The sequence below is a fragment of the Mercenaria mercenaria genome, chromosome 18 (assembly GCF_021730395.1).
Source record: "Mercenaria mercenaria strain notata chromosome 18, MADL_Memer_1, whole genome shotgun sequence".
NCBI lineage: Eukaryota > Metazoa > Mollusca > Bivalvia > Venerida > Veneridae > Mercenaria > Mercenaria mercenaria.
Window position 1 is genome coordinate 11,890,700 of NC_069378.1, and position 26,762 is coordinate 11,917,461.

General features: G+C 35.0%; 1 protein-coding gene across 1 annotated transcript; it reads left to right on the plus strand.

Annotated features, from left to right (window-relative positions):
• Positions 1-5,379: 5,379 nt before the first annotated feature.
• On the plus strand, positions 5,380-23,409 carry LOC123537847 (epidermal growth factor receptor-like). The gene is made up of 7 exons (XM_045321713.2): positions 5,380-5,563; positions 6,476-6,722; positions 7,836-7,963; positions 9,270-9,392; positions 20,608-20,688; positions 20,889-21,007; positions 22,131-23,409. Exons 1-7 carry the CDS (start codon positions 5,470-5,472, stop codon positions 22,218-22,220), a joined length of 882 nt encoding a protein of 293 aa, XP_045177648.1. The 5' UTR covers positions 5,380-5,469; the 3' UTR covers positions 22,221-23,409.
• The last annotated feature ends 3,353 nt before the right edge of the window (positions 23,410-26,762 follow it).

A 26,762-nucleotide genomic window follows, 5' to 3' on the forward strand; every position in this document is an offset into this window, starting at 1 on the left:
AGTTATGGCCCCTGAAAGGGCCAAAATTAGCTATTTGGACCTTGTCTGCACAATAGCAGCTTCATTCATGATTTGAATTTAATCAAACTTGCACAAAACTTGTGACACCATAAGATCTCGGTTCCTTTCTTGAACCGGCCAGATTCCTTAATGGGTTCCAGAGTTATGGCCCCTGAAAGGGCCAAAATTAGCTATTTTGACCTTGTCTGCACAATAGCAGCTTCATTTATGATTTGGTTTTAACCAAACTTGCACACAACTTGTATCACCACAAGATACTGGTTCCTTTCTTGAACAGGCCAGATCCCATCATGGGTTCTGTAGTTATGGCCCCTGATAGGGGTGAGGCTTGTTTTCCCTATATGGCTGTATAGAAAACTTTGAAAATCTTCTTCTCAAAAGCTACTGGTCCGTTTTCAAAATAATTTTACACAAATGTGCCTTGGATGACCTACCAAATTCCTTGAGTTAATTTTGATTCTTCGAAAAATGCGGCCCACAGGAGACACTCATTATCCCTATGGCCATATAGAAAACTTTAAAATTAAATCTTCTTGTATTAAACTTCTAGCCTGATTTGAGAATAATTTTATTTAAAGTTACTTTAAGAAAATTTCAAATATATTTTCTCATAAATCTTTCGATTCATCTTTATTATGATCTTTTGACCTTGAAGACTTGTCCTTAAGTGCAATGATAACAGGTGAGCGATATAGGGCCATCATGGCCCTCTTGTATAAATTCAGTTTGAAAAGACACTGTAATATTCTCTATCTCTTACTTCTGAGAAAATGTCAGCACAAACTTCAAGTTTTGGATTACATAGTAACTAGAGTCTAAACTCCATCAAAGAACGGAATAACATAATGAAAATTCACCTTATTTCACTCTTTTAATTGGAAATTTTCACCAGTATTGAGAGCAATATAAGAGCAAACAAGTAATAAAGCTACCACAAGTAGCTAACAACTTGCCCATTTGAAAGAGAGATGGAAACCCAATGCATTTGTTATAGTGACATAAGGAATAAGTGCAGTGCTTCCGGGCTAAAAAAGTTGTCCCAAAAGTCTGTGTTTATTCATGTCCCCTTTAGAGGGGATACATTGATTTGCCCATGTTGGTAGAGCTGTCTTACTATTCTTATCAATAACTAGAGAATGCTTCAGACCTTGTAGGTTGATTGCTTAATGCTTATAATTTAGAAATGAATAGGTCAAAGAACAGATCATGTTCAAAGTTACTGTCAATATCTGGGGCAGGTTTGGGTCTACGACTGTCAAACTGCATGGGACAATTTCTTGGAGTCGGTCGTTTTTGAGGTTTGCAGGCAAATGTCAAGTTCACAGTGACCTTTACACTGAAAGCAGTCTCTGAACAATAACTGGAGCATCTATTGGGCCGTGGCTGTCAAACCTCATAGAATGGACACTGTTCAAAAGCTGTTTTGAAGGTGTGCATGATGTATGCCTATGTTCAGAAGATGACCCTTATTGTTTAAAAGATCAACAAGCCAAAAGTGAATGTCAAAGTAATCTGGAAAATGTAAATGGTTTCCAACAGAATTTTTGGGTGTGTGGCTATGCCTGAAACAAGCAGGTGACATTTTTTAGTCATTATGTTAAAGATCAAGGTCGGTGAGTAGGTGATGCCTGTTGTTTGGGGGTTAGCAGGTCAGAGCTTAAGGCCACAGTTGCCTCAAGACTGAAAAAAAGGGTTTTATATAAATATAAATTCAGAACGCTTCGGGCAAAACTTCGTGCAATTCTTTTGGTAGATGCCCCTAAATGTTTGTGGGTCAGAACATTAAAGGTTAAGGGGATCACAGTGACTTTGAGAGTGAACATGACTTCAGGTCGCTGTATAGCTGTAGAAGCATTGTGTCTACCGTGTGGTCATCAATATTCATAACAGCTGTGTTTGCCGTCAGTAAAAGTTTGGGGTAAGTAGGTTAAGTGTCGTCAAGGTTGCAGTATACTTCAGACTGAAAATTACACACGCGTTTCCTGGATACGTAATAATTTGGAGCCTATCTGTTTTATAAACAACTCATTTGAATTGGTAAACGTATTCCTTAGTTTTTACTAATTTATTTTACGTCGATTGTGTATTACCTTGTATTAATCACTCTCGATACAGTACTCTTGATGAATTCCATCGCCACGAGGGTATGTGAGAAGAAAACCAGTGTCCCTTTTATTGCTGAGTGCAAAGCAATGAAGCTACTGCTACTATTTTTATGTCTTGGTCTGACGCGGCAGTGGATCAAACCCACGACCTCCCGCACTCGAAGCGGACGTTCTACCACTAGACTATCGAGGCGGTATGAACATTCCTTAGTGTTCAACACTTTTTTAACGGACTCTGGACATACAACAACCTGTCTAGTTTTCTCTTATTTTTGATTGGTTCTACATTATACCGGTATTATATAGCATAACTTCTAATAAGTAAATCATTTAGAAGTAAACTTAAAAAGGTCATAACACGTTCTTAGAAAAACGTTTTATCATTCGCGTTAGAATTATGTTTGGAATGGCTATATGCATGAGGCATTAATTGAACAAGCACATTAAGTAAATAAGAAATGTATGGTCCTCGAACATATCCGGAACATAGGAATTGACAATATATGCTTACAGGACATGAGAGAATAAGGCTTAAACAAAAATTTAAAATAGTTGTATTTCTTCCTTATCAAGTTTTATAGAATTCTGTATAGTTACAATGTTATAAGATGTACATGTAAATGCAGGGGAAAAAGAAATCTCAATGAATAATCATAATATGAGTAATTTCATTACCAACTTTTATTAACATCGATCTATCGGAAAATCGATAAATTTGCCTATATAAACAAAGAAGGAAAAAAATACTTAAACTTAAATAGAAAAAGTTCTATATGGAAATCAAAAATTCGATACCCCACAAATTAAAGTTCAATTTATTCCGGATATTATGAATATTTTTTTTTTAATATTTTAATATTTGGTTGGTCCTTTTTGACTTTAAATAGACCCACCTCAGTTCATATAGACTCTGTAGGAAACGGGTAAAAAAACTGACTTTTTCAAATATAACAGATAAAATGAGATATTTTCCGCAAATAATCAAAAAATCGATACCCCTTCCATAAAAATATAGTCTGTCAGTAATTGAGTTTCAAAGCATTCTTAAGAAATATAGCGATGATTAATTTCCAGATAACTATATTATTTTTTGCCGAACGATCAGGAGACTTTTTTTATTGCCGCGGCGGTCCAGGTCCGATCTCCGACGCGGTCATCTTTTTTTCTTCATATGGGATATTTTAATAATTTTGAAACAAAAAAAAATCATTTTCTATTATTCATGATATGACCAAACTTTAATTTGAAAGATAGCTTTGATGAACTGATAATTCTGCTTCTTTCCGAACCTCCTTTGTATATATTATTCTGTTTTCTTAAATTAATACATGTTTTTGGTACATTCTTTAATCATTCGTTTAAAAGATTGCGATATCTATTATTTGTTTAGGACCTTTACATTCATTAGTATCATGTATATGCATCATTCAAGAGCCTTCAAATTCTATTCTTTAGCTGCACATGAAACGTTTATTTTGGTGGATCCAATTTTATTTTAGTTTAATGTAAGTAAATACAATTAATATGTACAGGGAGCGTAAACTGAAACTTTCTTTGAAAATATTATATTAGTATTATGCAGCTGGGGACAGACCTTACCACTAAAACAGTTCTCAACTGTTACTGTTATGTTAGACCCAAATTTCATACCGAAAACATGGACAGTTACCACATAAACTTTATGTGATTCTAAATATAAACTTAAGAGTTAGGTCCATGTTTCGGAGAAAAACTTCGAACACCATCAAATCATAGAAAGAAAGCATAGTTTACATGAAAATTTATCAGCATATAAAACATTTATATTATTCAACAAAACTATTGTCAATTTACTCATATATGTATTGAATTCCGGAAAGGGACTGCATGAAGTGGTCACACTTCTGGACAGTTAAGCGCCTTTAAAAACTCACCATTTTTAAAAAGCTGTTACATGTCTTTGTTTTGATGCATTTGCAACAGTGTACTAGTGTTTTTAAAACTTAACATAACTAGGTAAAACATCGTTTTTGACAACTGTATACATTTATTTCTTTACAAATGGCATTCTCTTTAAAGGGGGACAGCTCCTTTAGAATATTTTAAGTATCCAACTCTATGTGACAGAAAAAAAACATGTTTTGGACAGATAAGTTGTTTGTCAAGATGCTGTTCGTTTACTAAAAAATTCTGTTGTTTTGTGATATACTGCTAAACCTTAACAAGCTTATGTGTATAAACAGTACGCCTACTATGCATTAGGTTTAAAATAGTACACAATGTATACATGTATAGCTAAACACAGCATAAATGTGTACAGCCGATTTTTTCTCAATAACTGATTGTTACTGTATGGCATTTAATTATGAACTCTATGCACACAATTAATTTATATATTTAGTAGAGTTGAATATATTTAATGAGGATTTTCTACACTGGAAGTAAATATCCAAAGGTAAAATATTTTAGTGAACACAAGCCTTTGTTTCTCATTTTTCGAAGAAAACATGTTTAAAGATCCTAAACCCATTTTTTTCGCTTATTTTTGTCAGAGTAAAGAACAATTTCTGCCGTGACGTACGCATTCCGTCAGGATTATAGAAGTTTATGTTTTAGAGATAATTACGTTGAATGTTCAAGAACAAATGAGCAGCTAGTGAAGTGTCTTTAAATGTATACGTGAAAACTGTACATAGCTTTATTTTCATATACACAACAAATTAGGTACGGACTGTCTGTAAGTAAGCCATATCTGGGACATTGCGAAAGCATGGGAACGAGAGTCATAATTGTATAAACTCTAAGTAATCCAGATCTTAAAGTTGAATTCAACAATTGTTAAAGAATGGTCACAGATCGTTATCGTGACCAAGTTACACCAAGTTTTTGTTGCGGCCAAGAAAGAGCGCTTCTATATTTTATCTACTGTAGATTAAGAGCATAATAGAATCGAAATAAGTTAGAGCAAAATCGTGTTTGAACACTATTTATACACTCGGACACAGCGCCCTCGTGAAATTATTACGCCCGACGTATAACCGCCCGTCATGCATAAATAGTGTTATTAAAAACACTCTTTTTACCCTAAATCATTTCTTAAATATAAAACCGGAATTTCGCCGATTCTGTAAACATCTTTTAAATAGCTCATTGTTAAGCATTGTTTATCACAGCTAAAAACATAGGTAGAAATAACATGCAGTAACTATGGCAACAACCTATGTTATGAGTACACCCATCAAGTGTTTTACGTCACGTGATCCACTTAACTTATTAACCACAGCACTTTCCGAATTCCGTTGTTACAAACTATGTTGTGAAACATAAAAACCAAGTTAAGAATATTTCTATAAGTAAATAAATAATGGATCACAACCGTTTATTTATAGGACTAATTCTGTTGTCTGCAGTTACAGCAGTTGATATTTTGGATATCCAGCTCTCGAAAAGAGAAAAAGGTAAGACTGTTTTGTGTATCTTTGATGTGTTAGGGAAAAATCAAGTATTAATCCTATATTAATGGCTTGGAGAGCTAAGGGGAAGGGGGGGGGGGGGGGGGGGGGGGGGCACTCGTACGATCTCCGCGTATTTTTTTAAAAAGCATCTAGTTTTAAACAAAAATAAGAGGAACAAGTTTATAAAACATTTGAACAATCATGTTTTGCGAGCCATTGAATTATTTCTATGATATGAGTCATGGCTGTTCTGTACGTATTTACAATAACATCATTCTCACTTTTACCTTGTAAAATGTCTCGCATAAAATTACAAAATCACACTTCTATTTTGTTACAAGTATTTACTGATATCTTGTGGGATTACTTACAGTGCCATTTTCTAATTATTTTACGTGCTATAACACGTGTTTATGTATAAGAAGGAGTAAATATTTTGGCATGTGACAGACATAAACCAGAAAAGTGTTGAAAATGTGGCCTTTTCGAGCAAGGGTATAAAAGGGATACAATGCATTAAGGATTGGTGAAAGAGTTATGGACCTTGTCACGAATGACGTGGGTGATAGATTAAATTTGAGGCATAACTATTGAGAAATTTCAAATTTTAATTTGTACACATTTGCACTAGAGTTGTGGGACTTCAATGTCACTTGTCATACATGTTTGGATGATGAGAAACAAATGTATATTTCTGAAAAATATCTTTGTTTGCGTACACAAGGGTTTGTATTTTATCACTGGATTTTCTGCATATGTAATGTTTCAAAAGTAAATACCCAAGTTTGTACATAAAAATGTTTGCGTGAACAGTTTTTAACCACATTTGAACCACTTAACTATCATCCTTTTCTATCACTGTCGCGATTCTATTGTACACATCTCACTTTTTCCAGCTATATATATTTTTTTCAGAATGTTACGGCACGAACATGGGTTTCAGCTTTACTGGAACACGTGAATACCATTATGAGGCTCTGCGCAGGCGATACAGCGGATGCACCCACGTCCAAGGCAACTTAGAGGTCACGAACCTTAGTGACAACTGGAATGTGACACATGATCTCAGCTTCCTGTCAACAATAAAGGTGGTTACAGGATACGTACTGCTTGGACTGTTAAATGTAGAAACAGTTCCATTGACAAGTTTACGTTTGATCAGGTAAAAATCCTAAAAGTCCATAATTATATGGTTATAAGTGTGACCAGAAAAGTAAAAAAAAAAACACGTTTATATATACGTGTGGTTCGTAACGTATGTTACATCAGCACACGTAAGTTGCATAACGTACGTTACGTATCTATTATGTGTGATTGTCACACATACCTGAAAAGGAATCTTTTGTTTGTATATCATGAATACATGGTTTACATGTACATAACGGCATCTTGGATTGGTATAGTGCGTTTTATTTGACCTGCGGGGGAGGGGAGGTGCGCGGAGTAAATCATAGGCTCTGCCGGCTTAAGCAAATAATGGTTATCACACAAAAACACGAGCAAAATAGGTAGAACTACAATGCTTATAGAGTAAGATAGATGGCCAGTGAATAAGAAATCAGGTTGCCGAATATACTACATATCCTGCACAATAATGCAGTGGACCGTCGCGAAATCCTGCCCCGCCCGGTTGATTAAAATGGACTACCAGTATATTCACTGTGAAAATTAATCAAAACAAGTGCACAGTACAAATCGGATACATGTCTGCACACATTCATTCAAGTTTTTCTAGTTGTTAAGATAATGATCGGTTCACAACATATTTTTATTTATTTTTTATTTATCTTTTTTAATATTATTGTAAATAACAGCTATATTAATTTATTAAGGTAAGCTATGCTTATCGTCTTTTGTAATTCTATTACGAATGGCACATGTTTATTTGATAAGATTTTATTATGTTTTTTTTTTAACATATTTATGAGAGACGTAAATAAATCAGACGTAAATAAACTATTTTTGAATTCAAAATTTGTAGCGTTTAGGCCTACACTATCCGGTATTGGTAAAATCAAACTGAACATAATACATGCAGAACAATAAAATTATATTCTTGGCATTTTTATGATATTACAAATGAAGCTATTTTACAAATATCTATGATAATGTATTGGTTATTACATAAGATTTCGGATCGGTATTGAAAAACAATTCGGTCCGATATCAGCTTGGTATGGAATGCTTACCGCTTTTCTGGTATATGACAGAAATGTTTTTTTTTATTTTTTATTTACAACCTTTACAAAACTATTATTTCTTCTGTAACTGACAGGGGTGACCGTATGCTCCAACTTTCTGGAAAGAAATATGCGCTTTTCGTGGCCTTGACATCTGAAGGAACACCCACCGCTGATAATCCAACTCCAGGGTTGAAAGAAATACAGATGCCAAGTTTAAGAGGTATGTATTTCTGTTTGTTGTCTTTTCAAGTTTTTATGCCAAACCGTCTGTACATAGTACAACGAAGGCATTTCAGAAAGGTTTTACTCACATTTTATTTGTTATACATTAAATCCAGAATTATCTTTTGCACAGAATGTACCGTGAGTAAGAACTCCTGTACATATTTACATACAAAGCAGTTAACTGTATTCAAGCATTTACATATACATGTAAAGCAGTTAACTGTATTCAAGCATTTACATATACATGTAAAGCAGTTAACTGTATTTAAGTATTGATAAACAAATCAGATAACTGTATATAGTATTTACATACAAAGCAGTTGACGGTATTTAAATATTTACATACAAAGAAGTTAACTGCATTATTTATGTATTTACGTACAAAGCAGTAAACTGTTTTTAAGGCAAATGGTCCAGTAATGACACTAGGCAATTTCGCACACATGACTTTCCATACAAACCGAAGAGTGCAGAAATGACCATTGTTGAAATCCCAAAGTATAGAATTTTAATTGCTAAATTAAGGTTGACAAGCCAGATTTGAACATTTAAATTGGGCGCCATTAAAACTTTAACGGAACCGTCGTCTTTGCAACTTATGTAACAAAATGATTTAGAAGACGAATTTCACTTCGCTTTAGTGTGTTCATTTTACAACCATTATAGAAATTTGTACATTCCAAGATATTTTAGAACTCGTCCAAGTATGTATTTATTCATTGCATTCCTTAATTCTTATCAGAAAAATGTGTTCTACACAAATCAGCAGTTTTTGCATACAAGTTTCAAAATAAGAAAGTATTGTTTAAATAGCTGTTTAAATAACTAATTATTCCATCTATCTTTTTTGTACTTATAATGATATAATACGGTCTTAAAAGGTGAACACTCTAAAATTCCTAAATTGTCAAATGTAAATGTAAACTTTGTGGTCTGTAAAATGTTGTTTGTCATGTTATGTTATGGCGATGAGTTGTTTGCTTAAGTCAAAGTAAAACTTCTGTTCTGTTCTGTTCATAATTTTGATTTGAAGTCCCCAGAAGCCATAACTTCCATTTGTTTGTTCTAAAGAGTGCCATGGGGGAGGTCCCCGGACCTCACGCCAGGTGAGGGGATTCCCCTCCCGCATACTCCCTTTGGAGAGAAAAGTGATTGCATTTAATAAGTTTTTGGCTAGCCAACCATTTGTTTGTCCCAGCTTTAATGTGGCAAAAGTAATCGGTCATATCAAGTAAACTTTGTAAAGCTTACCCACTTATGCGCTGTATTTGGCATTGTATATTATGTTTTCAAAATTGCAGAAATTTCCAGAGGAAAAGTGAAATTTACCCAGAATCCTCTGCTGTGTTATATTGATACTATTGACTGGAGTGCTATAACGAAAGACGAGGTTATACTGGAAGAAAACGCAGATCCAAGTCAATGTAAGTACAAGTCGAAAGATTTCCTGCGGCCAGAAATTATACAGACCAGAAATTGTTATGGATGTATGTGTTACCACTCAGCCTAAAAAGTAACTTATGGGTGACTACGTGCTTGTTTGTTTTTTTATCATACCATTACGCTTTAATGTAGGAAATACTACTCCATTCTACATGTTTTACAAGTAGATCTATGAAATATGTATTTCTTAATTCTGAAAGTTATTGTTCTGAGCAAAAATAACTATATTTCCCTTTCATGTATAACATAACTTTTAGCTCAACTGGTCACATTCCTTGACTATTGAAATACTTTACTAGAGCTATCACAAATGTGATTCATGCCTTCACCAGGACTTCGTTGACATATAGAACACTGAAAACAACACAAGACCATAATCCAGGAAATTAAAGAGCAATTCAACAAATTCCCTTATGCACAACTAGGTATCAATATTGATCATTGCTGAAAGTTTGAATAAATTATATGAAATCATGAATGACGAATTCAGGTCACAAGCATTTCTCTATATATTATATAGAATGCCAGCTATATTGCAATAACGGCGTTCCATAAATACGATAAGCCAATCGCACATCGGTAAAAAAATCTTGAAATCACCCAGTCTCCATATACACTACTTGCTGCTTTCCAATATACATGCGGCCTCCCAGGCAGCAGGTAATCACGTAGATTCTAGCGAAATAAATCATTCTGATCTAGTGTTGATTTTTCCCCCGATATGAACTTGGATCGTTCTAATTCTTCTTGAAAGAAAAGAACACTTCCATGGAAGATACAGTCCACATAGTCCGTTAGGTCTTTCGAACCAGAGACCATCGCGTCAAGCCACCGACAACTTACTCATTACACAATAATTCTTTTTTTTTTTTTTTTCAATACATCTTTATTTTCCCCGTCCATAGGTGTGCGTGGATCGGGGCACTCCACGGGAACACACCGTACAAAGAGTGCAATATATACAAAATATGAAAGACACATAATAAAAGACACTAGTTAATCTGTATCAAACAAGCAATATAATGTTGATGTATTGTACCTTATATGTTAGGAGATAAACATTCAAATGAAAAGTCATATTACATTCTAGCAAGACAAGTATAACTTAAGACCTTAAGACACTGGTACACTGGTATAGAAGAAGTAAAGTTCTGTACAGCTTACTAACACTTCTTATAATAAATACAAAATAAATACAAACTCATTCACATATTCTTTTTAACAAAGACCAATTTTCCTTTTTATCTTCTGATATTTTTGTTTCTTTAACAATTGACAAGGCTAACTTTAGACTTCCCTTCAATCCATTTAGGGATGGAATACAACCTTTTCTTTTGCACATATAAATATATCTTTTTACTTCCAGGCAAAAAATGTTATAATGTTCAAAGTTCTTTTTAGAATTCCTAAAATGAAGGTTTTGCAATCAATCTGAAAGTCTCGATCAAAAGTTATAACATAATTCTTGGTTTCTAATATAAACGTTTCTATTATTGGACATTCCCAAAATAGGTGGATTAAAGTTTCAGTATCGGTCTTACAAAAAGAACAATTAGAATCTGGTGTAATGTTCATCTTGTGTAATAATATATTTGTAGCTAATATTCTGTGTATCAATCTGGTTTGGAACCACTGTAGATACGTATCTTTTGTAAGAATAAACACCCAGCTATGTAAGTATTTCCATTCTATTGGTTCAATTTTAAAAATATCGTTCCACCTGTCTTGGCAAGTTGGAGTATCTGTATTGTCTATAAATATATCATACATCACTGAAGTTCCCTTATTACAAGTTATCAAAGGTTTTACATAACAAGGAATTATAGGGAACAGGGGGGTAGACTCTGTTTTCATATTATTGTCCCTTGGTACTTTTTTATAAAATGTTTTAACAGCTTTAAGCATTCCTTCATACTGTAGGAAATTGATTTTCAATCCTGTATTTTGTTCAAATTGCTGTCTACTTAAAAACCTTCCATTTGTATCCAGCAAATCTTTTACATATCTAACCCCCTTGTCATACCAAGCTTTAAAAAACCGGCTTATTGCCAATAAGAAAGTTGTGGTTATAAAACAAAAGGCATTTCATGAAATCTTTCAATACAGTCAATTGGTAATACATGCACAAAGTCAACATAAGCTTGCAAAACATCTTTCCAAAATGCATTTGTCAATATTCTATGTACAGTTTCTATATATGTTTTACCACAATTAAACAACTTTTCAATATTCAGAATATCATCCAGTAGTATATAACATTCAAGTTTTTTCCACTAACAGCACGTTTAAACCATGACAATTTTAAGCTCTTCACATATGAAACAATATCAGGCATTTTCAAACCACCTTCTTTATAATCTTTTATGAAAAACAGTGTTTTTAATTCTAGGAGTACCATTCCATACAAACTCATTGAACATTTTGTTTATGGCATCTAATACAATTTTGTCTGGATTTGGCAATGATGTAAAAAGGTGAGTTAACATTGGCAATAACAAGGACTTAACAACGGTTATACGTCCTATAGGGGTTAATTCCCTTCTTTTCCAATACTGAATACATCTTTTCAATTTCTCTATCTTTTCATCAAAATTTAGACTTAGCATTTTATCTAAGTCAACATGGAATTTAAGTCCAAGAACTTTAAATGATGTACAACCCCAATTTAGTTTCCACTTTGTTTTAATTGCTCTTGTACTATACTTCAAATTACCTATCCATATGACATGAGTTTTTTCAAAGTTAACTTTCAAACCTGAGTATATTGAAAATTCATGCAAAACATCTAGAGTGCAATTTAGTGAATTATCTGATCCGTCTAACAATAAGGAAGTGTCATCTGCAAATTGTGCTATCTTATATTCTGTACCATTAATCTCAATACCTTTAATATTTTTGTTATTTCTTATTTTTATAGCTAAAATCTCTGCACAAAGGATAAAAAATGTAAGGGCTAATCGGATCGCCTTGACGGCAACCGCGACTTGTGTTAAGAACTTTGAAGGAAACCATTCAACTGGACGGATGTCTCCGTACCATTGTAAAACAGCGAAATCCATTTTTTTATCATGGGACCAAAATTAAAAAAGGCTAATGTTTTGTTGATAAAATCAAAAGAAATGGTGTCGAACGCCTTTTCAAAATCTATCATCATTAACAATCCAGGTATTTTATGTTTATCAGTATATTGCATTATATCATATAAAAGACGTGTATTTTCTCCTATAAATCTTCCTTGTACAAATCCTGTTTGATCTCCATCTATTAAAAAATCAAGTACCTTCTTAAGTCTTTTTGCGATGGAGCCAGATGCAAGTTTAAAAACCGTATTCAAAAGTGTAATTGGGCGCCAGTTCTTTAAATATTGCTTAGGTTTATTGTCTTTAGGTATACATGTAATAATGCCTTGTTTTTGTGTAACTGAAAATTCGCCCTTATGGAAAGCACAATTTATAGCTCGAACAATAAAATTTCCAATTTGTTTCCAAAAGACTTTAAAAAAATTTGATGAAAAACCATCAGATCCTGGGCTTTTATCGTTTTTCATGTTTTTAGCTCACCTGAGCACGAAGTGCTCAAAGGTGAGCTTTAGTGATCACCCTGTGTCCGGCGTCCGTCGTCGTCCGTCGTCCGTCCGTCCGTCCGTCCGTCCGTCCGTCGTCAACAATTTGACTGTTAACACTCTAGAGGTCACATTTTTGACCCAATCTTAATGAAACTTGGTCAGAATGTTACCCTCAATAAAATCTTGGACGAGTTCGATATTGGGTCATCTGGGATCAAAAACTAGGTCATCAGATCAAATCAAAGGAAAAGCTTGTTAACACTCTAGAGGTCACATTTTTGGCCCAGTCTTAATGAAACTTGGTCAGAATGTTACCCTCAATAAAATCTTGGACGAGTTCGATATTGGGTCATCTGGGGTCAAAAACTAGCTCATCAGGTCAAATCAAAGGAAAAGCTTGTTAACACTCTAGAGGTCACAATTTTGGCCCAATCTTAATGAAACTTGGTCAGGATGTTACCCTAAATAAAATCTTGGACGAATTCGATATTGGGTCATCTGGGTTCAAAAACTAGGTCACCAGGTCAAATCAAAGAAAAAGCTTGTTAACACTCTAGAGGTCACATTTTTGGCCCAATCTTAATGAAACTTGGTCAGAATGTTACCCTCAATAAAATCTTGGACGAGTTCGATATTTGGTTATCTGGGTTCATAAACTAGGTCACCAGGTCAAATCAAAGGAAAAGCTTGTTAACACTGTAGAAGCCGCATTTATGACTGTATCTTCATGAAACTTGGTCAGATTGTTAATATTGATGATCTTAAGGTCCAGTTTGAATCTGGGTCATGTAGGATAAAAAACTAGGTCACCAAGCCAAATCAAATGAAAAGCTAGTTTACACTAGAGGCCACATTTATGACCATACCTTAATGAAACTTGGTCAAATCTTGATGATCTATAGCTCAAGTTCAAATCTGGGTTAGGTGGGGTCAAAAACTAGGTCACTAGGTCATATCAAAGGAAAGCTTGTTAACACTCTCGAGGCCACATTTATGACTATATCTTCATGAAACTTAATCAGAATGTTAAACTTGATGATCTTTAGGGCAATTTTGAATCTGGGTCATGTCGGGTCAAAAACTAGGTCACCGGGTCAAATCAAGGAAAAGCTAATTAACACTGTAGAGGCCACGTTTATGACCATATCTTAATGAAACTTGGTCAGAATGTTAATCTTGATGATCTTTAGGTCAAGTTTAAATCTGGGTCAGATGGAGTCAAAAACTAGGTCACTAGGTCATATCAAAGGAAAAGCTTGTTAACACTCTAGAGGCCACATTTATAACTATATCTTCATGAAACTTAGTCAGAATGTTAAACTTGATGGTCTTTAGGTCAAGTTCGAATCTTGGTCATGTCGGGTCAAAAACTAGGTCACGGGGGTCAAATAAAAGGAATAGTTAGTTAACACTTTAGAGGCCACATTTATGACCATATCTTAATGAAACTTGTTCAGAATGTTAATCTTGATGATCTATAGGTCAAGTTTAAATCTGGGTCAGGTGTGTTAAAAAACTAGGTCACTAGGCCAAATCAAAGGAAAAGCTTGTTAAGACTCTAGAGGCCAGATTTATGACTGTATCTTCATGAAACTTAATCAGAATGTTAATCTTGATGATCTTTAGGTCAAGTTCGAATCTGGGTCATGTGGGGGCAAAAACTAGGTCACCGGGTCAAATCAAAGGAAAAGCTAGTTAACACTTTAGAGGCTACATTTATGACCATATCTTAATGAAACTTGGTCAGAATGTTGATCTTGATGATCTATAGGTCAATAGGTCAGGTGAGCGATACAGGGCCTTCATGGCCCTCTTGTTTAATGTATCAGCAACCTCTTCATAAGAAATCAGGCCTTCAAGAGAATCAGACTGCTCCTTGCTCAATTTTGGAATATTGGCATCATTATCTAAAAAGTTATCAATGTTATAGTCATCAGCTATATCAACTTTAGTATATAAACGTTTATAAAATAATTGTGTTTCATTTAAAATTTCCTTTTGGTCATATATCATTGTACCATCATCTCTTTCCAAAAAGGGTATCACTTTATTAGTATAATGGTATTTTTCAAGGTTACAAAAATAATTTGTTGGTTTTTCACCATTGTCTATCCATTCCGCTCTTGACCTTATTATATGACCTCTCATTTTTTCTTTTCTAAAACTCTCTAATTCTTCCTGTAGTTTTAACAACTTATCTTTGTTCTCTTCTACTAAATTATTCTCTAAGTCTCTAATCTGTGAAATCAAAATATCTTCTTGTGACTTTCTACACTTATTTTTATAACTGGAATATGATACAGTTTTTCCCCTTATTTCCATCAACAATGTTTCTAGAAAAAGTTGGTCATCAATAACAAATTGGATCTCTTGGTTATTAAGATTTTCTAAATTCTCTGGGTTATAAACTGGCAGACAATATTGTGATTTCACTTCTTCAATTTTTTCATTGATACATTTTAAATATTCATTATCAAACAACAGAGAATTATTAAATTTCCAGAGACCTTTGCCATGGGTCACATTGCTAAAATCAACATTTAACAAAACAATAGAATGATCTGACCTATAACTTAAACTAATATCACAACATCTAATATGTGGCAACAGATCCTGTGAAACTAAAAAGAAATCTAGTCTAGCATGTTGAACAGGGTTTGTTCTTCTCCATGTAAATTTTCTAATTTCGCCATTAAGCTCTCTATAAGGATCACAAAGATGTTTACTTGATATAAAATCAATAAGAACATTCCTGGAATTTTTATTATTATCCATTGACTTATAATTATAGTAATCTAGATCTGTATTTAATACTAAATTGAAGTCACCACACCAGATTAATGAGTCATTTCCAACTGTATCTATTATCCTGAAAATATTTTCATAAAATACTGGCTGATCAAGGTTTGGTCCATAAATATTAACAAGTGTGAATCTCTTTGAATTAACTGTAATATCTAAAATAATATAGTTTCCATCTTTATCAATGTGTTCCTGGTGAACCTTCATATCTATATTTCTTTTAAAAAGTATAGCTACTCCCCTAGCATTGGATCTGGAAAAACTAAAATAACATTCTGCATTCCACTGTGAGTACAAGTGCTTTTGCATACTAGAAACTAGATGGACATCTTGTAAACAATAAATACTAGCATCCCGATCCTTCAAAAATCTAAAAACATCCGCCCTTTTTTTAGTGTCATGTAAACCTCGACAATTATATGAGATGAATTTAATATCAGCCATTGTCAAATATGGTCATACATTTATCAAATCTGCAAAAATGATCATTGTGTATCAAATTATAAACACCAGAATGAATGAGTGACACATCAACTTTACTGCATACCAGTAAGTATGTGTACAAGTAACTTAACATGACTCCCTTGAATGTTGCAACAAAATATAAATTAAAAAAGAAAAGAAAAACAACAGCAAAAAGAAAAGCAATGATAAGGCACTGGAAACTGAGGCGAGGCCAGTGACTTACAGTTCTAAGTATGTACTATCAAGTAATAATACCTTCAAATACAATATTTTAAAAGACTACATCATTATATAGAATTCTCAAGGACTAATTTCACTAAGGCTTAAACCCGTAAATAAAGCTAAACAAATACATGTAATGCACACCTGAGTATATACATAAAGCCTAAAGGATTAATCTACTTATTCTATTATTGGATCAGTAAAAACCCAATACCTGCATGGTATGTACACACATCACCTATATAATGGTCAATTATCTCTACACTGTACCTATTAATAGACAGTTAAAAATAACCATTTATACATGCAACTATAAATAGAGGCAGGTAAAAACCAATACTGACAACTGATTGCTATATATAGTCAGTGTTTGTAAACAGACAGCCACTTGCAACTGTTCAAGCCAACCAGCTTTTTCAGTAATATAGACTTATTTATTTAATTTTTCAATATATTAGCCATTATTAGGAGACAAGCCTAGACTTTTTCAAGATTTACCATGCAATACATGTATGATGTATCCTTACTACAACACTGACTATATTTACTGAATTACTTAAACATATGAAGAACCCATGGCAAAGTACTTACATCATCAATTTAACTAGACTATGTATCTAACCGAACAAGAGATAAAAGGTGCATATAGGCACTTATAAGGAACTACAGCAAATAAAAGGGAAAAAAAAAACCAACAACATATAATGCTGTCAAAGCCAAAACTTCATGTTCAAACAATTATATACATGCATGATTAGTTTATTCAGATATGCCTTTTTATGTACCTATTAGAGAGGTAATAATCTGGCCAACAAAAGACACTGTAAAAGAATTTCAAAAACATGACATGCAAAAGAGACAAAAAAAAAAACTTGGATAGTGCTCCCTAAATGCGAAACAACTAAAATATTGGAACCGGAGATGGGTGAATCCCTAAATGGCTTTGTCATCATTTTGTCAAAAAAAGGAATCAATTTCAAATAAATCCAAACAATGGCCCTACAGCGCTCCGTAAAACTGGAATATGGTAGTTGTGGGTAGGAGCTCAACTTAGGGGCTTTAACAAACAGATGGCAGAGAAGACTTGTATCCAGTCCTGGCTGCAGTCCTGTCTGTGGTTGCTCAGACTCCCATTGGCTATTCACGGCGCCTCTCACGTAAGTCACGGATCACTGTATCAATATTGTCATACAAGTCAAATCTGATGCGCTCGTCATGGTCAGTGGGTCCATAGATGGACCCATTGAAATACCAGGCACTTTCGATATTGCGATGCATTGTAAGTCTGTTGATTAACTCCTGGTTTAGTCTGGTCACATCGTCTACTAATCTGTGTCCGGAATTTCTCATGTCTCTGCGTTTTCTCATAATTGAGGCTTTAATGTTATTGTTTTTCAGTTTTATGAGCACTGGCCGGATTCTTCCTCTCTTTGATGGGATTCTGTGTATGGCTACAATGTCTTGAGTGTCAAGGGTTACTCCGTGTACTTTCAGTTTGTCTTTAACAGTTTCTGTTAGTTTCAGTTCATTTTCATCCTTAACTTCTGGGATGTCCATGATCTTCACATTATTCTTTCTTGAATATTGCTCATTGTAGTTGGATCTTCTATTGGCTTCTCTACTCATATTCTGGTTTTTAAGCACTTCCTCCTCTAAGCTGTTGATCTTCTGTGTTGTACTTGTTTCAAATTTGGTCAGTTTATCTTTCAGTTGTGAGTTTTCAAACTCCAGTCCTTCAATTTTCTCTTCCAGTGTTTTTGTCTTTTTGTCTACTTCCACATTTACATAATCCTTCATCTTCAATTCCAAGCTGGCCATAATGTTGGTGAGTGTAGTTTTTATTAAGTCCTCTGTCTCATCTTTCTTCAGCATGTTCTTGAGATCACCCCTCAAACTGTCCAGGCTATCAGTCATTGCCTCAAGCTGTGTATGCAAACTATTGAGGGCAAGTTCATCCATACTTGTATTGCAGGTATTGCTGTTATTGCTGGTGTCTGGTTGAAACCGCTTGGACGCTGGTTTGACTGATGGCTTCTGACCTCCAGCAAATGAGAGTTTAGGTTGATCTTTAATTTTACTGGTACTGCTATTTTTACTGTTACTCATTGTCACTGTTTAAATGTACTCTAGATATAATCCTATAAAGCCAATTATCTCTAGGTGAATAGGTGGATAGTCCAGATGTTCTATTGTGTCTGCACTTTGAGTCAATTATATCCCATTAAATCCTTCAGTGTACCACTAAATCCAACCAGAGTCCAATCAAGGGCACTTCTCAACGTTATCCAAAATTGTCCATTATTCAGGTTCAAACAAAGGAAAGTTCATTGTCTGCAAACTATTTTCTGCAATAACTCAAAATCTGGAAGCAATTTCAGCTTCAATTTTTTACTCCAGGCTCACTACATGTTTATGATACTTTTGAGCCTAAATATGTCCCTATTCTAGCACTAGTTCTTGTATTTGAAGGTATTTTTCAGTGGAGCAGTGATCAGCCAAACATCACTGTCCAGTAGCCTGGAGCAAAAAAAAAAAACACAATACACAATAATTCTTAGTGCACCACGATTCAATGATTGTGTGTGTGTGTGTGAGATATCAACGATTTTAAGGGTGATGGAAGCCTAATATAAGGTGGTTTTACATGAAAGTTGTCGTCCAACAATTCAAAATCAGATCACTGTTGAAAGTGTTATGGCAGTTTGAAATTTAAGAAATGATTAAAAATGGAGCCAAGTTCCAGTGACGTCATTTACAATTGCTAAGAAGTCTGTAAAGCATTATATATATATTATAGTTTCATTCTTTACCATAGTTGGAATGATAGAAACATTATTTATATTTCGAATAAAGTAAATACAAATTTATTGTATGTCGAAAAAATTGTTAAATCCGCCATTTTGACGTTGTCACCATACTGGCTTACGTTTTGATCAAATGTTGATTTTTTTATATAATTTTTCGTTCTTTGTAAACAGACTTTGAAACCTTTATAAAAAATTTTCAGAACAAAGTTGCGTTCCCCTTTAATCTGAAATACGATTGTCGAAGTCCTGCTAAAATTTTAAACCATAGTCATAATAAGGTTTCTTTGAGGCCAAATGTATTTTTTAAATTTCTATTTCATTTAAGTTTTCGACACAGTGGACAAGCGAATATTAAAAGAAATCTGCATGACATGAGAAGCTTTGATTGAGTTCAGTTAAGAACTTTACAAGTGTTTCATTTTGACATATCTCAAGTACCGGACATTCTCGAACACTATCTACCTCATTATTGCGTTCGTCTCATATTTACTTCACTCACGCTCTACTACATGTACTTCAAAGGGAAATTATTGCCAAAGGAATGAATTTACGTAGAGAAGTATTTTTTTGTCAATCGAACACAAATGAAACTTTTACTAACAGATCATAGAGAATCTGCCTTTTGTCAGATATGTCTAACAAACTGACGATATTCTCCTTAAACCAGATAAATCTGTGTGGCATAAAAATGCTCGTCTACTTAAAGTGTAGAGACATGATTTATTAGTTAATTTTGGGACTTCTGGGTTGCGATTACATTGATATTAAAAGCAGAATTTATCCAAAAAATACAGGCAACATCTAGCATTTTTTTGTCAAATAGCTATCGTGGCGTTAATTTGTTCTAACCATTCATTTAGTTATTTCATTCTGATCCCTTTGTCGGTTTAGTATTATTACAATTTGATATTTTTAGTTATGAAGCCGCGTCATATTTTAATTTTGCCATGTTTATGACATGTTTCCGGTGAATTTACTTCTCTTGAGCATTACTCTCTTTGACCAAACATGTGTACATATGGTTTCAAAGAAATGCCAAGCTAGCTCTTTTCAGAATAAAAACGATTTATTATAAAAGGTCATTGTCCGAAACGAGGTCGTATAATCATCTGTAAAAGGTCAGATTGGCCACAACCTTATAAAGTGTCAGTGTTAGTAACAAACTATTGAGATATTTTCAAAATCTCGTATAAGACATTATTTCTCCATACTCAGCCGTTTGTAATCGATTGTTTGGTTTTCTTTTGAGAATGCAACACTTTGCAATTTGAAGTGTAAACTGTTCTGATCTGGACGCACTTTCTTTTTATCTTACCTACGTGAGTTTGTTTTTAGGTGAAGAATGCCCCTTAAACTGCAAGGGAAAAGATGATGCATCTCATTGCTGGGGGAAAGGACCAAATATGTGCCAGAGAGGTGAGTTCAGTTCTAGTGTACATACGTGTTTTCACTGTCTGCACACTAATGCAAATTATACAGCTGAAATTAAAAAATAACAAAACACTTAGTGCAACTTAGGTATGGTATTTAGATGTTAAAATAACGATTCAAAAATTGATATATGATCCTATCCATTGTGGGATGACAAAGGAATATAACTTGTTTTCTGTTTATAGTTGATCATGTGGAGTGCGACCCTATATGCCCTGGGAAATGTTTTAAAGAAGGCATTATAGGCTGTTGTCATCCGCAGTGTGCCGTTGGCTGTAGGAATGGTTTGGACACAGAGTGTGAGGTATTCTATGAAATACATATACGTCCTGGCTTTTCTGTTGCTACAAAACATTTACAGTCTAGCATCGTTGGCAACCGCCGTTTTGGGCTATAGCCCTATTTCCGGATAACCTCCTGTAGCTTTAATTAGTTTGAACTAACGTTTTAATTGTTGTAGCCAGGATCCAAACTTTAAAAAAAGATGATTCGTTGGTAGCTTTATTGTCACTTTATTACTGTAGATTTGGTAATTTTTGCGTGTGCTATATTTAGCGCTTTCATGGTTAACATTCTTAATCGCAGTTCAAAGAATTCGCGACACGCGAGTGTATTTGTTTTAGGGCATAATGCAGATCAATATTCACACATTTTCAAAGAATCCGCGACACGTGAGTGTATTTGTTTAAGGGCATACTAGTAATGCAGATCAATATTCACACATATTTGGAATTCGCATGCGGCATTATTTTTGAATATTTGGAATTTGCGTGAGGCATTATTTGCGAATATGCGGCATTATTTGCGAATATGCGGCATTATTTGCGAATATTATTTGCGAATATGCGGCATTATTTGCGAATATTTAGAATACGAGTGTAGCGTTTTTGCTAGTATTTGCGTGCAACATTATTTGCAAATATTTGGAATTCGCGTAGGACATTATTTGCAAATATTTGGAATTCGCGTGGGCCATTATTTGCAAATATTGATGAAAATAAAAACATCGTGAATATTATTCACTTTACATGAACATTTATTCGGTCACTCTCTGTTTTTGTTTATATTTGTTCCTGAAGAAGATGTAGATTTCAGCGGCGTCTGTTTCCAACATTATCACATTGCATATGGGTTAACAAACGAAGGCCAGTCTTTCGACAGATGAGAATCTAAGGCCTATATACATTTGTATTTTAATAAATTTCTTACTTGTCTCCAGACTTTTGGAGGGCTCTGTATGTGACAAGCTTTGGAAATGTTTGCCAACATTTCTGTCCTAGGCCAAGATTTGTTTTCGTTCATTCACGAACGATCATGTAAAATAAAAAAAACCCTTCAAATATCACATTTTTGATGTCTGAGTATTCATACACGACCTAAAATGTATACTCCATGTTTATCATATGACATTTCCATCATCATTTCAGATGTGTAAATATTTTCGGCACGGGCTGAAATGTGTGCAGCAGTGTCCAGAGGGAACGTATTCTATAGCACAAGAATGCATTGATTTCTGAATTGACAGTACATCACGTGACCAGGATGCTGGGGTGAACATACCTTACACTTAGGTTGATACGCTTTTGGCATCATACATACACTTTATAGCTATATATTGTGTAAAGGCATGGATGATATTGCTTTTCAAAATTATCACCATTTGTAATCTATTTTTACGTACAAAAAGACGAAATACAAATTAGAGTGGAATCATGGATGGAAAGCCTTTGCTAGAAGTTGCGCCGTGTCAACGACAAAATTGATTGTGTTACATGCTGGCAATGCACAACAATTAAAAAACGATATATGAGCCGCGCCATGAGAAAACCAACATAGTGGCTTTGCGGCCAGCATGGATCTAGACCAGCCTGCACATCCGCGTAGTCTGGTCAAGATCCATGCTGTTCGCTTTCAAAGCCTGTTGGAATTCGAGAAACTGTTAGCGAACAGCATGGATCCTGACTAGACTGCGCGGATGCGCAGGCTGGTCTGGATCCATGCTGGTCGCAAAGCCACTATGTTGGTTTTCTCATGGCGCGGCTCATATATAGATGCATATGAATACAACTGTAGACTTGTTTTATTGTATATGTTTGCCTTACTTGTATTATGTAAAACTGTAATTTCTACGTTTTATGAGCGGATACGGAAGAAAGCGCCTGTTTTTACAAACAATTGATATTATCTATTTGTTATAATATCCTGACAACCATTAGTGACATCTGGATTTATAAATGGGACATCGGATATATAAAGATTCTAATGTTGCACCGTCAAACACTAGAACCGGACCTGGAAGATTTGCAAAGAGTGATTTAATGACATGTGCTCTCTGGTCTGGTGTCAGTAACATCGAGCCTGTAACCATAGATTCGGTAACTGATGTGTTAAACTTGGGTTAACATTACAAATAAGAGAGTATATTCTTTATAATGTATCAAAATTTACTCAATAATAATTACTTTTAATAAACATCATTGAACAGTGTACAAAGTTTGTAATGGTTTTTCTGGGTATATACAAAAGTTTGGTAAATTTAGGCTTTTTCACATTTTAAACAAGTTGGAGACTTCAGTCCGGGTAAGTTCGAGTGCTCAGAAGTTAGATTATACTTGCATTCTTTATAATCGTTATTGTTCTTATATATGGCAGTGTTAATATATAAAAATATATCACCGATCATAAAGAAAAGAAAATTTGACTGATTATTTTGTTTACCTTAACCGCAATCTTATTTGAGTTTACCTCATACCGCTCTGACCCGCCAAATGTACTCCTTCATCCTTGCAAGCCCACCTAGAGACATTTATAATTTACATGTTCCCGACATTATAATTGAGCCGCGCCATGGGAAAACCAACATAGTGTCTTTGCGACCAGCATGGATCCAGACCAGCCTGCGCATCCGTGCAGTCTGGTCAGGATCCATGCTGTTCGCTTTCAAAGCCTATTGGAATTAGAGAAACCATTAGCGAACAGCATGGATCCCGGCCAGACTGCGCGGATGCGCAAGCTGTTCTGGATACATGTTGGTCGCAATCGCACTATGTTGATTTTCTCATGGCGCGGCTCATATATATGTTCCCTGCGTTATATGCTGCGTGTCTTAGCTCAGCCTGAAACAATTTAGTATCATGGAACCTACGACACGGTCGGCACTTTAGTTTCAGATAACCTCGCAAACTAGAGCATACGCCGCTTTTCTGTGGCAAGTCCTACCGCTAGACAAAGTATCCAAAGTCTAAGGTTGTTTCATTAAAATCTCCATTTAAAGAATCTAATTATTCATTTCTCCGGTTTGTCATCTTCGGCTACTGTTGACGAACTGACCAACTGATTTGTCGCCGAAATGCTGTAGATATATGACCTAACCGGTCTTGCGAGCATCATCGAATTAAATTAATGTTTAGACGTGCAACCTTGGCATCTTACATAGTCATCATATCACGCCATGTAAAAGCCATCAAAATATTCTGCAGTTTTTACAAAACCCAAATTCACTACTGAAACCACTGAATTATACATTTGTTATTGCCACATTTAACAATATCGTCCAGACATGCCGGCTGCTTGCAAGAAGTATTCAAAGTGATTTTTGGTACTTTTTGATTCTCTTTTGGCATTTTCGGCTTTAATATGTTGATGTCTTTATAGCTATACGCAGATACGCAGATATGTAGGCCTATTTCGCTATTTACTTCTTGATATCTGCTAAGTGCTTTTTGCTATTTTAAATAAAATAAATAGGCCTACATATCTGCGTAAGTGCGTATAAAGACATCAACATATTAAAGCCGTTTTGTTAAAATGATAAACTGATTTTTTAATTTAAGCAGTGAACTTGGCAGACTGCATTTAATGAAACCCAGATGGATATATCTTATTCTTTTTGCATTTTGCTTTTCCTATTTTCTTTTTGCTTCTTGCTATTTACTTGTGACGCCCCCTCTCACTGGATTAAGTGGAAATCTGAAACTTCGGCTGTGAACTTAACTGTATTTGAAAAAAATATGCGCATACGGCCGTTGGAAAAAGTCAAACGCAAAAACATCACTTGAATGCAAAAAAAAACAAGGCAGTCTGAAAGACAGCTAAATCCCCCGCCACTGCTATGGATAGTGAAAGGGTAAAACCTTTGATTTTAGCTGTGACCTTGACCTTGAACTGACATGGCTGACTCATGAATTCTGCACAACGTCTTGATGAGGTGATCATTTGACCAAAGTTTCATGAAAATCCTTCAAGGGGTTTAGAAGATACAGAGCTGAAACCTTTGACCTTCAGTTGTGACCTTGACCTTGAGTTGACATGGCTGACTCATGAGTTCTTGATGAGGTGATCATTTGAGCCAAGTTTGATGAAAATCCTTCAAGGGGTTAAGGAGATACAGAGTGGACACCAAATGGAAGGCTCAAACCTTCGACCCTTAGTTGTGACCTTGACCTTGAGCTGGCATGGTTGACTCATAATTTCTGCAAATCGTTCTGATGAGGTAATCATTTGACCCAAGTTTTATAAAATTCCTTCAAGGGGTTTAGGAGATATATAGCGGACACGAAATTGAAGGCTCAAACCTTTGACCTTCTGTTGTGACCTTGACTTGAGCCAACATGGCTGACTCATAAGTTCTGCACATCGCCTTGATGAGGTGATCGTTTGACCCAAGTTTGATGAAAATCCTTCAAGGGGTTTAGGAGATATAGAGCAGACACAAAATGGAAGGTTCAAACCTTTGACCCTTAGTTGTGACCTTGACCTTGAGCCGGCATGACTGACTCATGGGTTCTGCACATCGACTTGATGAGGTGATCATTTGACCCAAGTTTTATAAAATTCCTTCAAGGGGTTTAGGAGATATAGAGCTGCACAAAATGTAAGGCTCAAATCTTTAACCTTGAGTTGTGACCTTGACCTTGAGCAGGCATGGCTGACTCATGGGTTCTGCACATCGTCTTGATGAGGTGATCATTTGACCCAAGTTTTATAAAATTCCTTCAAGGGGTTTAGGAGATATAGAGCGGACACAAAATGGCAGGCTCAAACCTTTAACCTTGAGTTGTGACCTTGACCTTGAGCCGGCATGGCTGATTCATGGGTTCTGCACATCGTCTTGATGAGGTGATCATTTGACCCAAGTTTTATAAAATTCCTTCAAGGGGTTTAAGAGATATAGAGCGGACACAAAATGGCAGGCTCAAAGCTTTGACCTTGAGTTGTGACCTTGACCTTGAACCGACAAGGCTGACTCATGGGTTCTGCACATCGTCTTGATGAGGTGATCATTTGACCCAAGTTTCATGAAAATCCTTCAAGGGGTTTAGGAGATATGGACCGGACACGATTTTGTTACGGACGGAAGGACGGACAGACGGACGGAAGGACGGACGGAGACCATTCCTATAATCCCTCCGCCACGGCGGGGGATTAAAAAAAAGAGAGTAGATGATAGCATGAAACATGTCGGACCGGGATTCAATAGTTGTTTTTTTTTTGTACATTCATTCAAATGCTGTCTCGTCACCTTAACATTGTATTTATTGAAACTAGGTTCTACTACCACGACAAATACATCGCAGCGAGAATAATTAGTTTGTTGTTGTTGAATCTGAGGTACAGTAACATCAATATGTTTGAGACAGGAATCTCCATAAGTTTGATACAACTGCATTTCAACATAAGAATTGTTTGTCCGCTACCTAAAACACGAATAACATTATCATTATCTTGATATGAAGCAAATCCAATGATTCTGGATTGAAGACCCTGCGATAGTCTTTATCATTTTTTTTCTGAAAGTTTACAACACAGTTTTCAGATGTAAAAGGATTTCAATTTACTTTTTATATTGCTCACTATAACGAAGAATTAACACACTGGAATATGGAAACTGTAGATATATGTTTATCATTTAACCATGATCCGGAGTTTATGAATGGTGTAATGGAGGAAAGATAGTTTATTGACATTTTGCAGTTTACTATATCTTCTAAAATTACTAAACAGCATAATTTCTAATTCAATATCTAGTTTCTTTCATCAGATATTATTTTAATCAACTA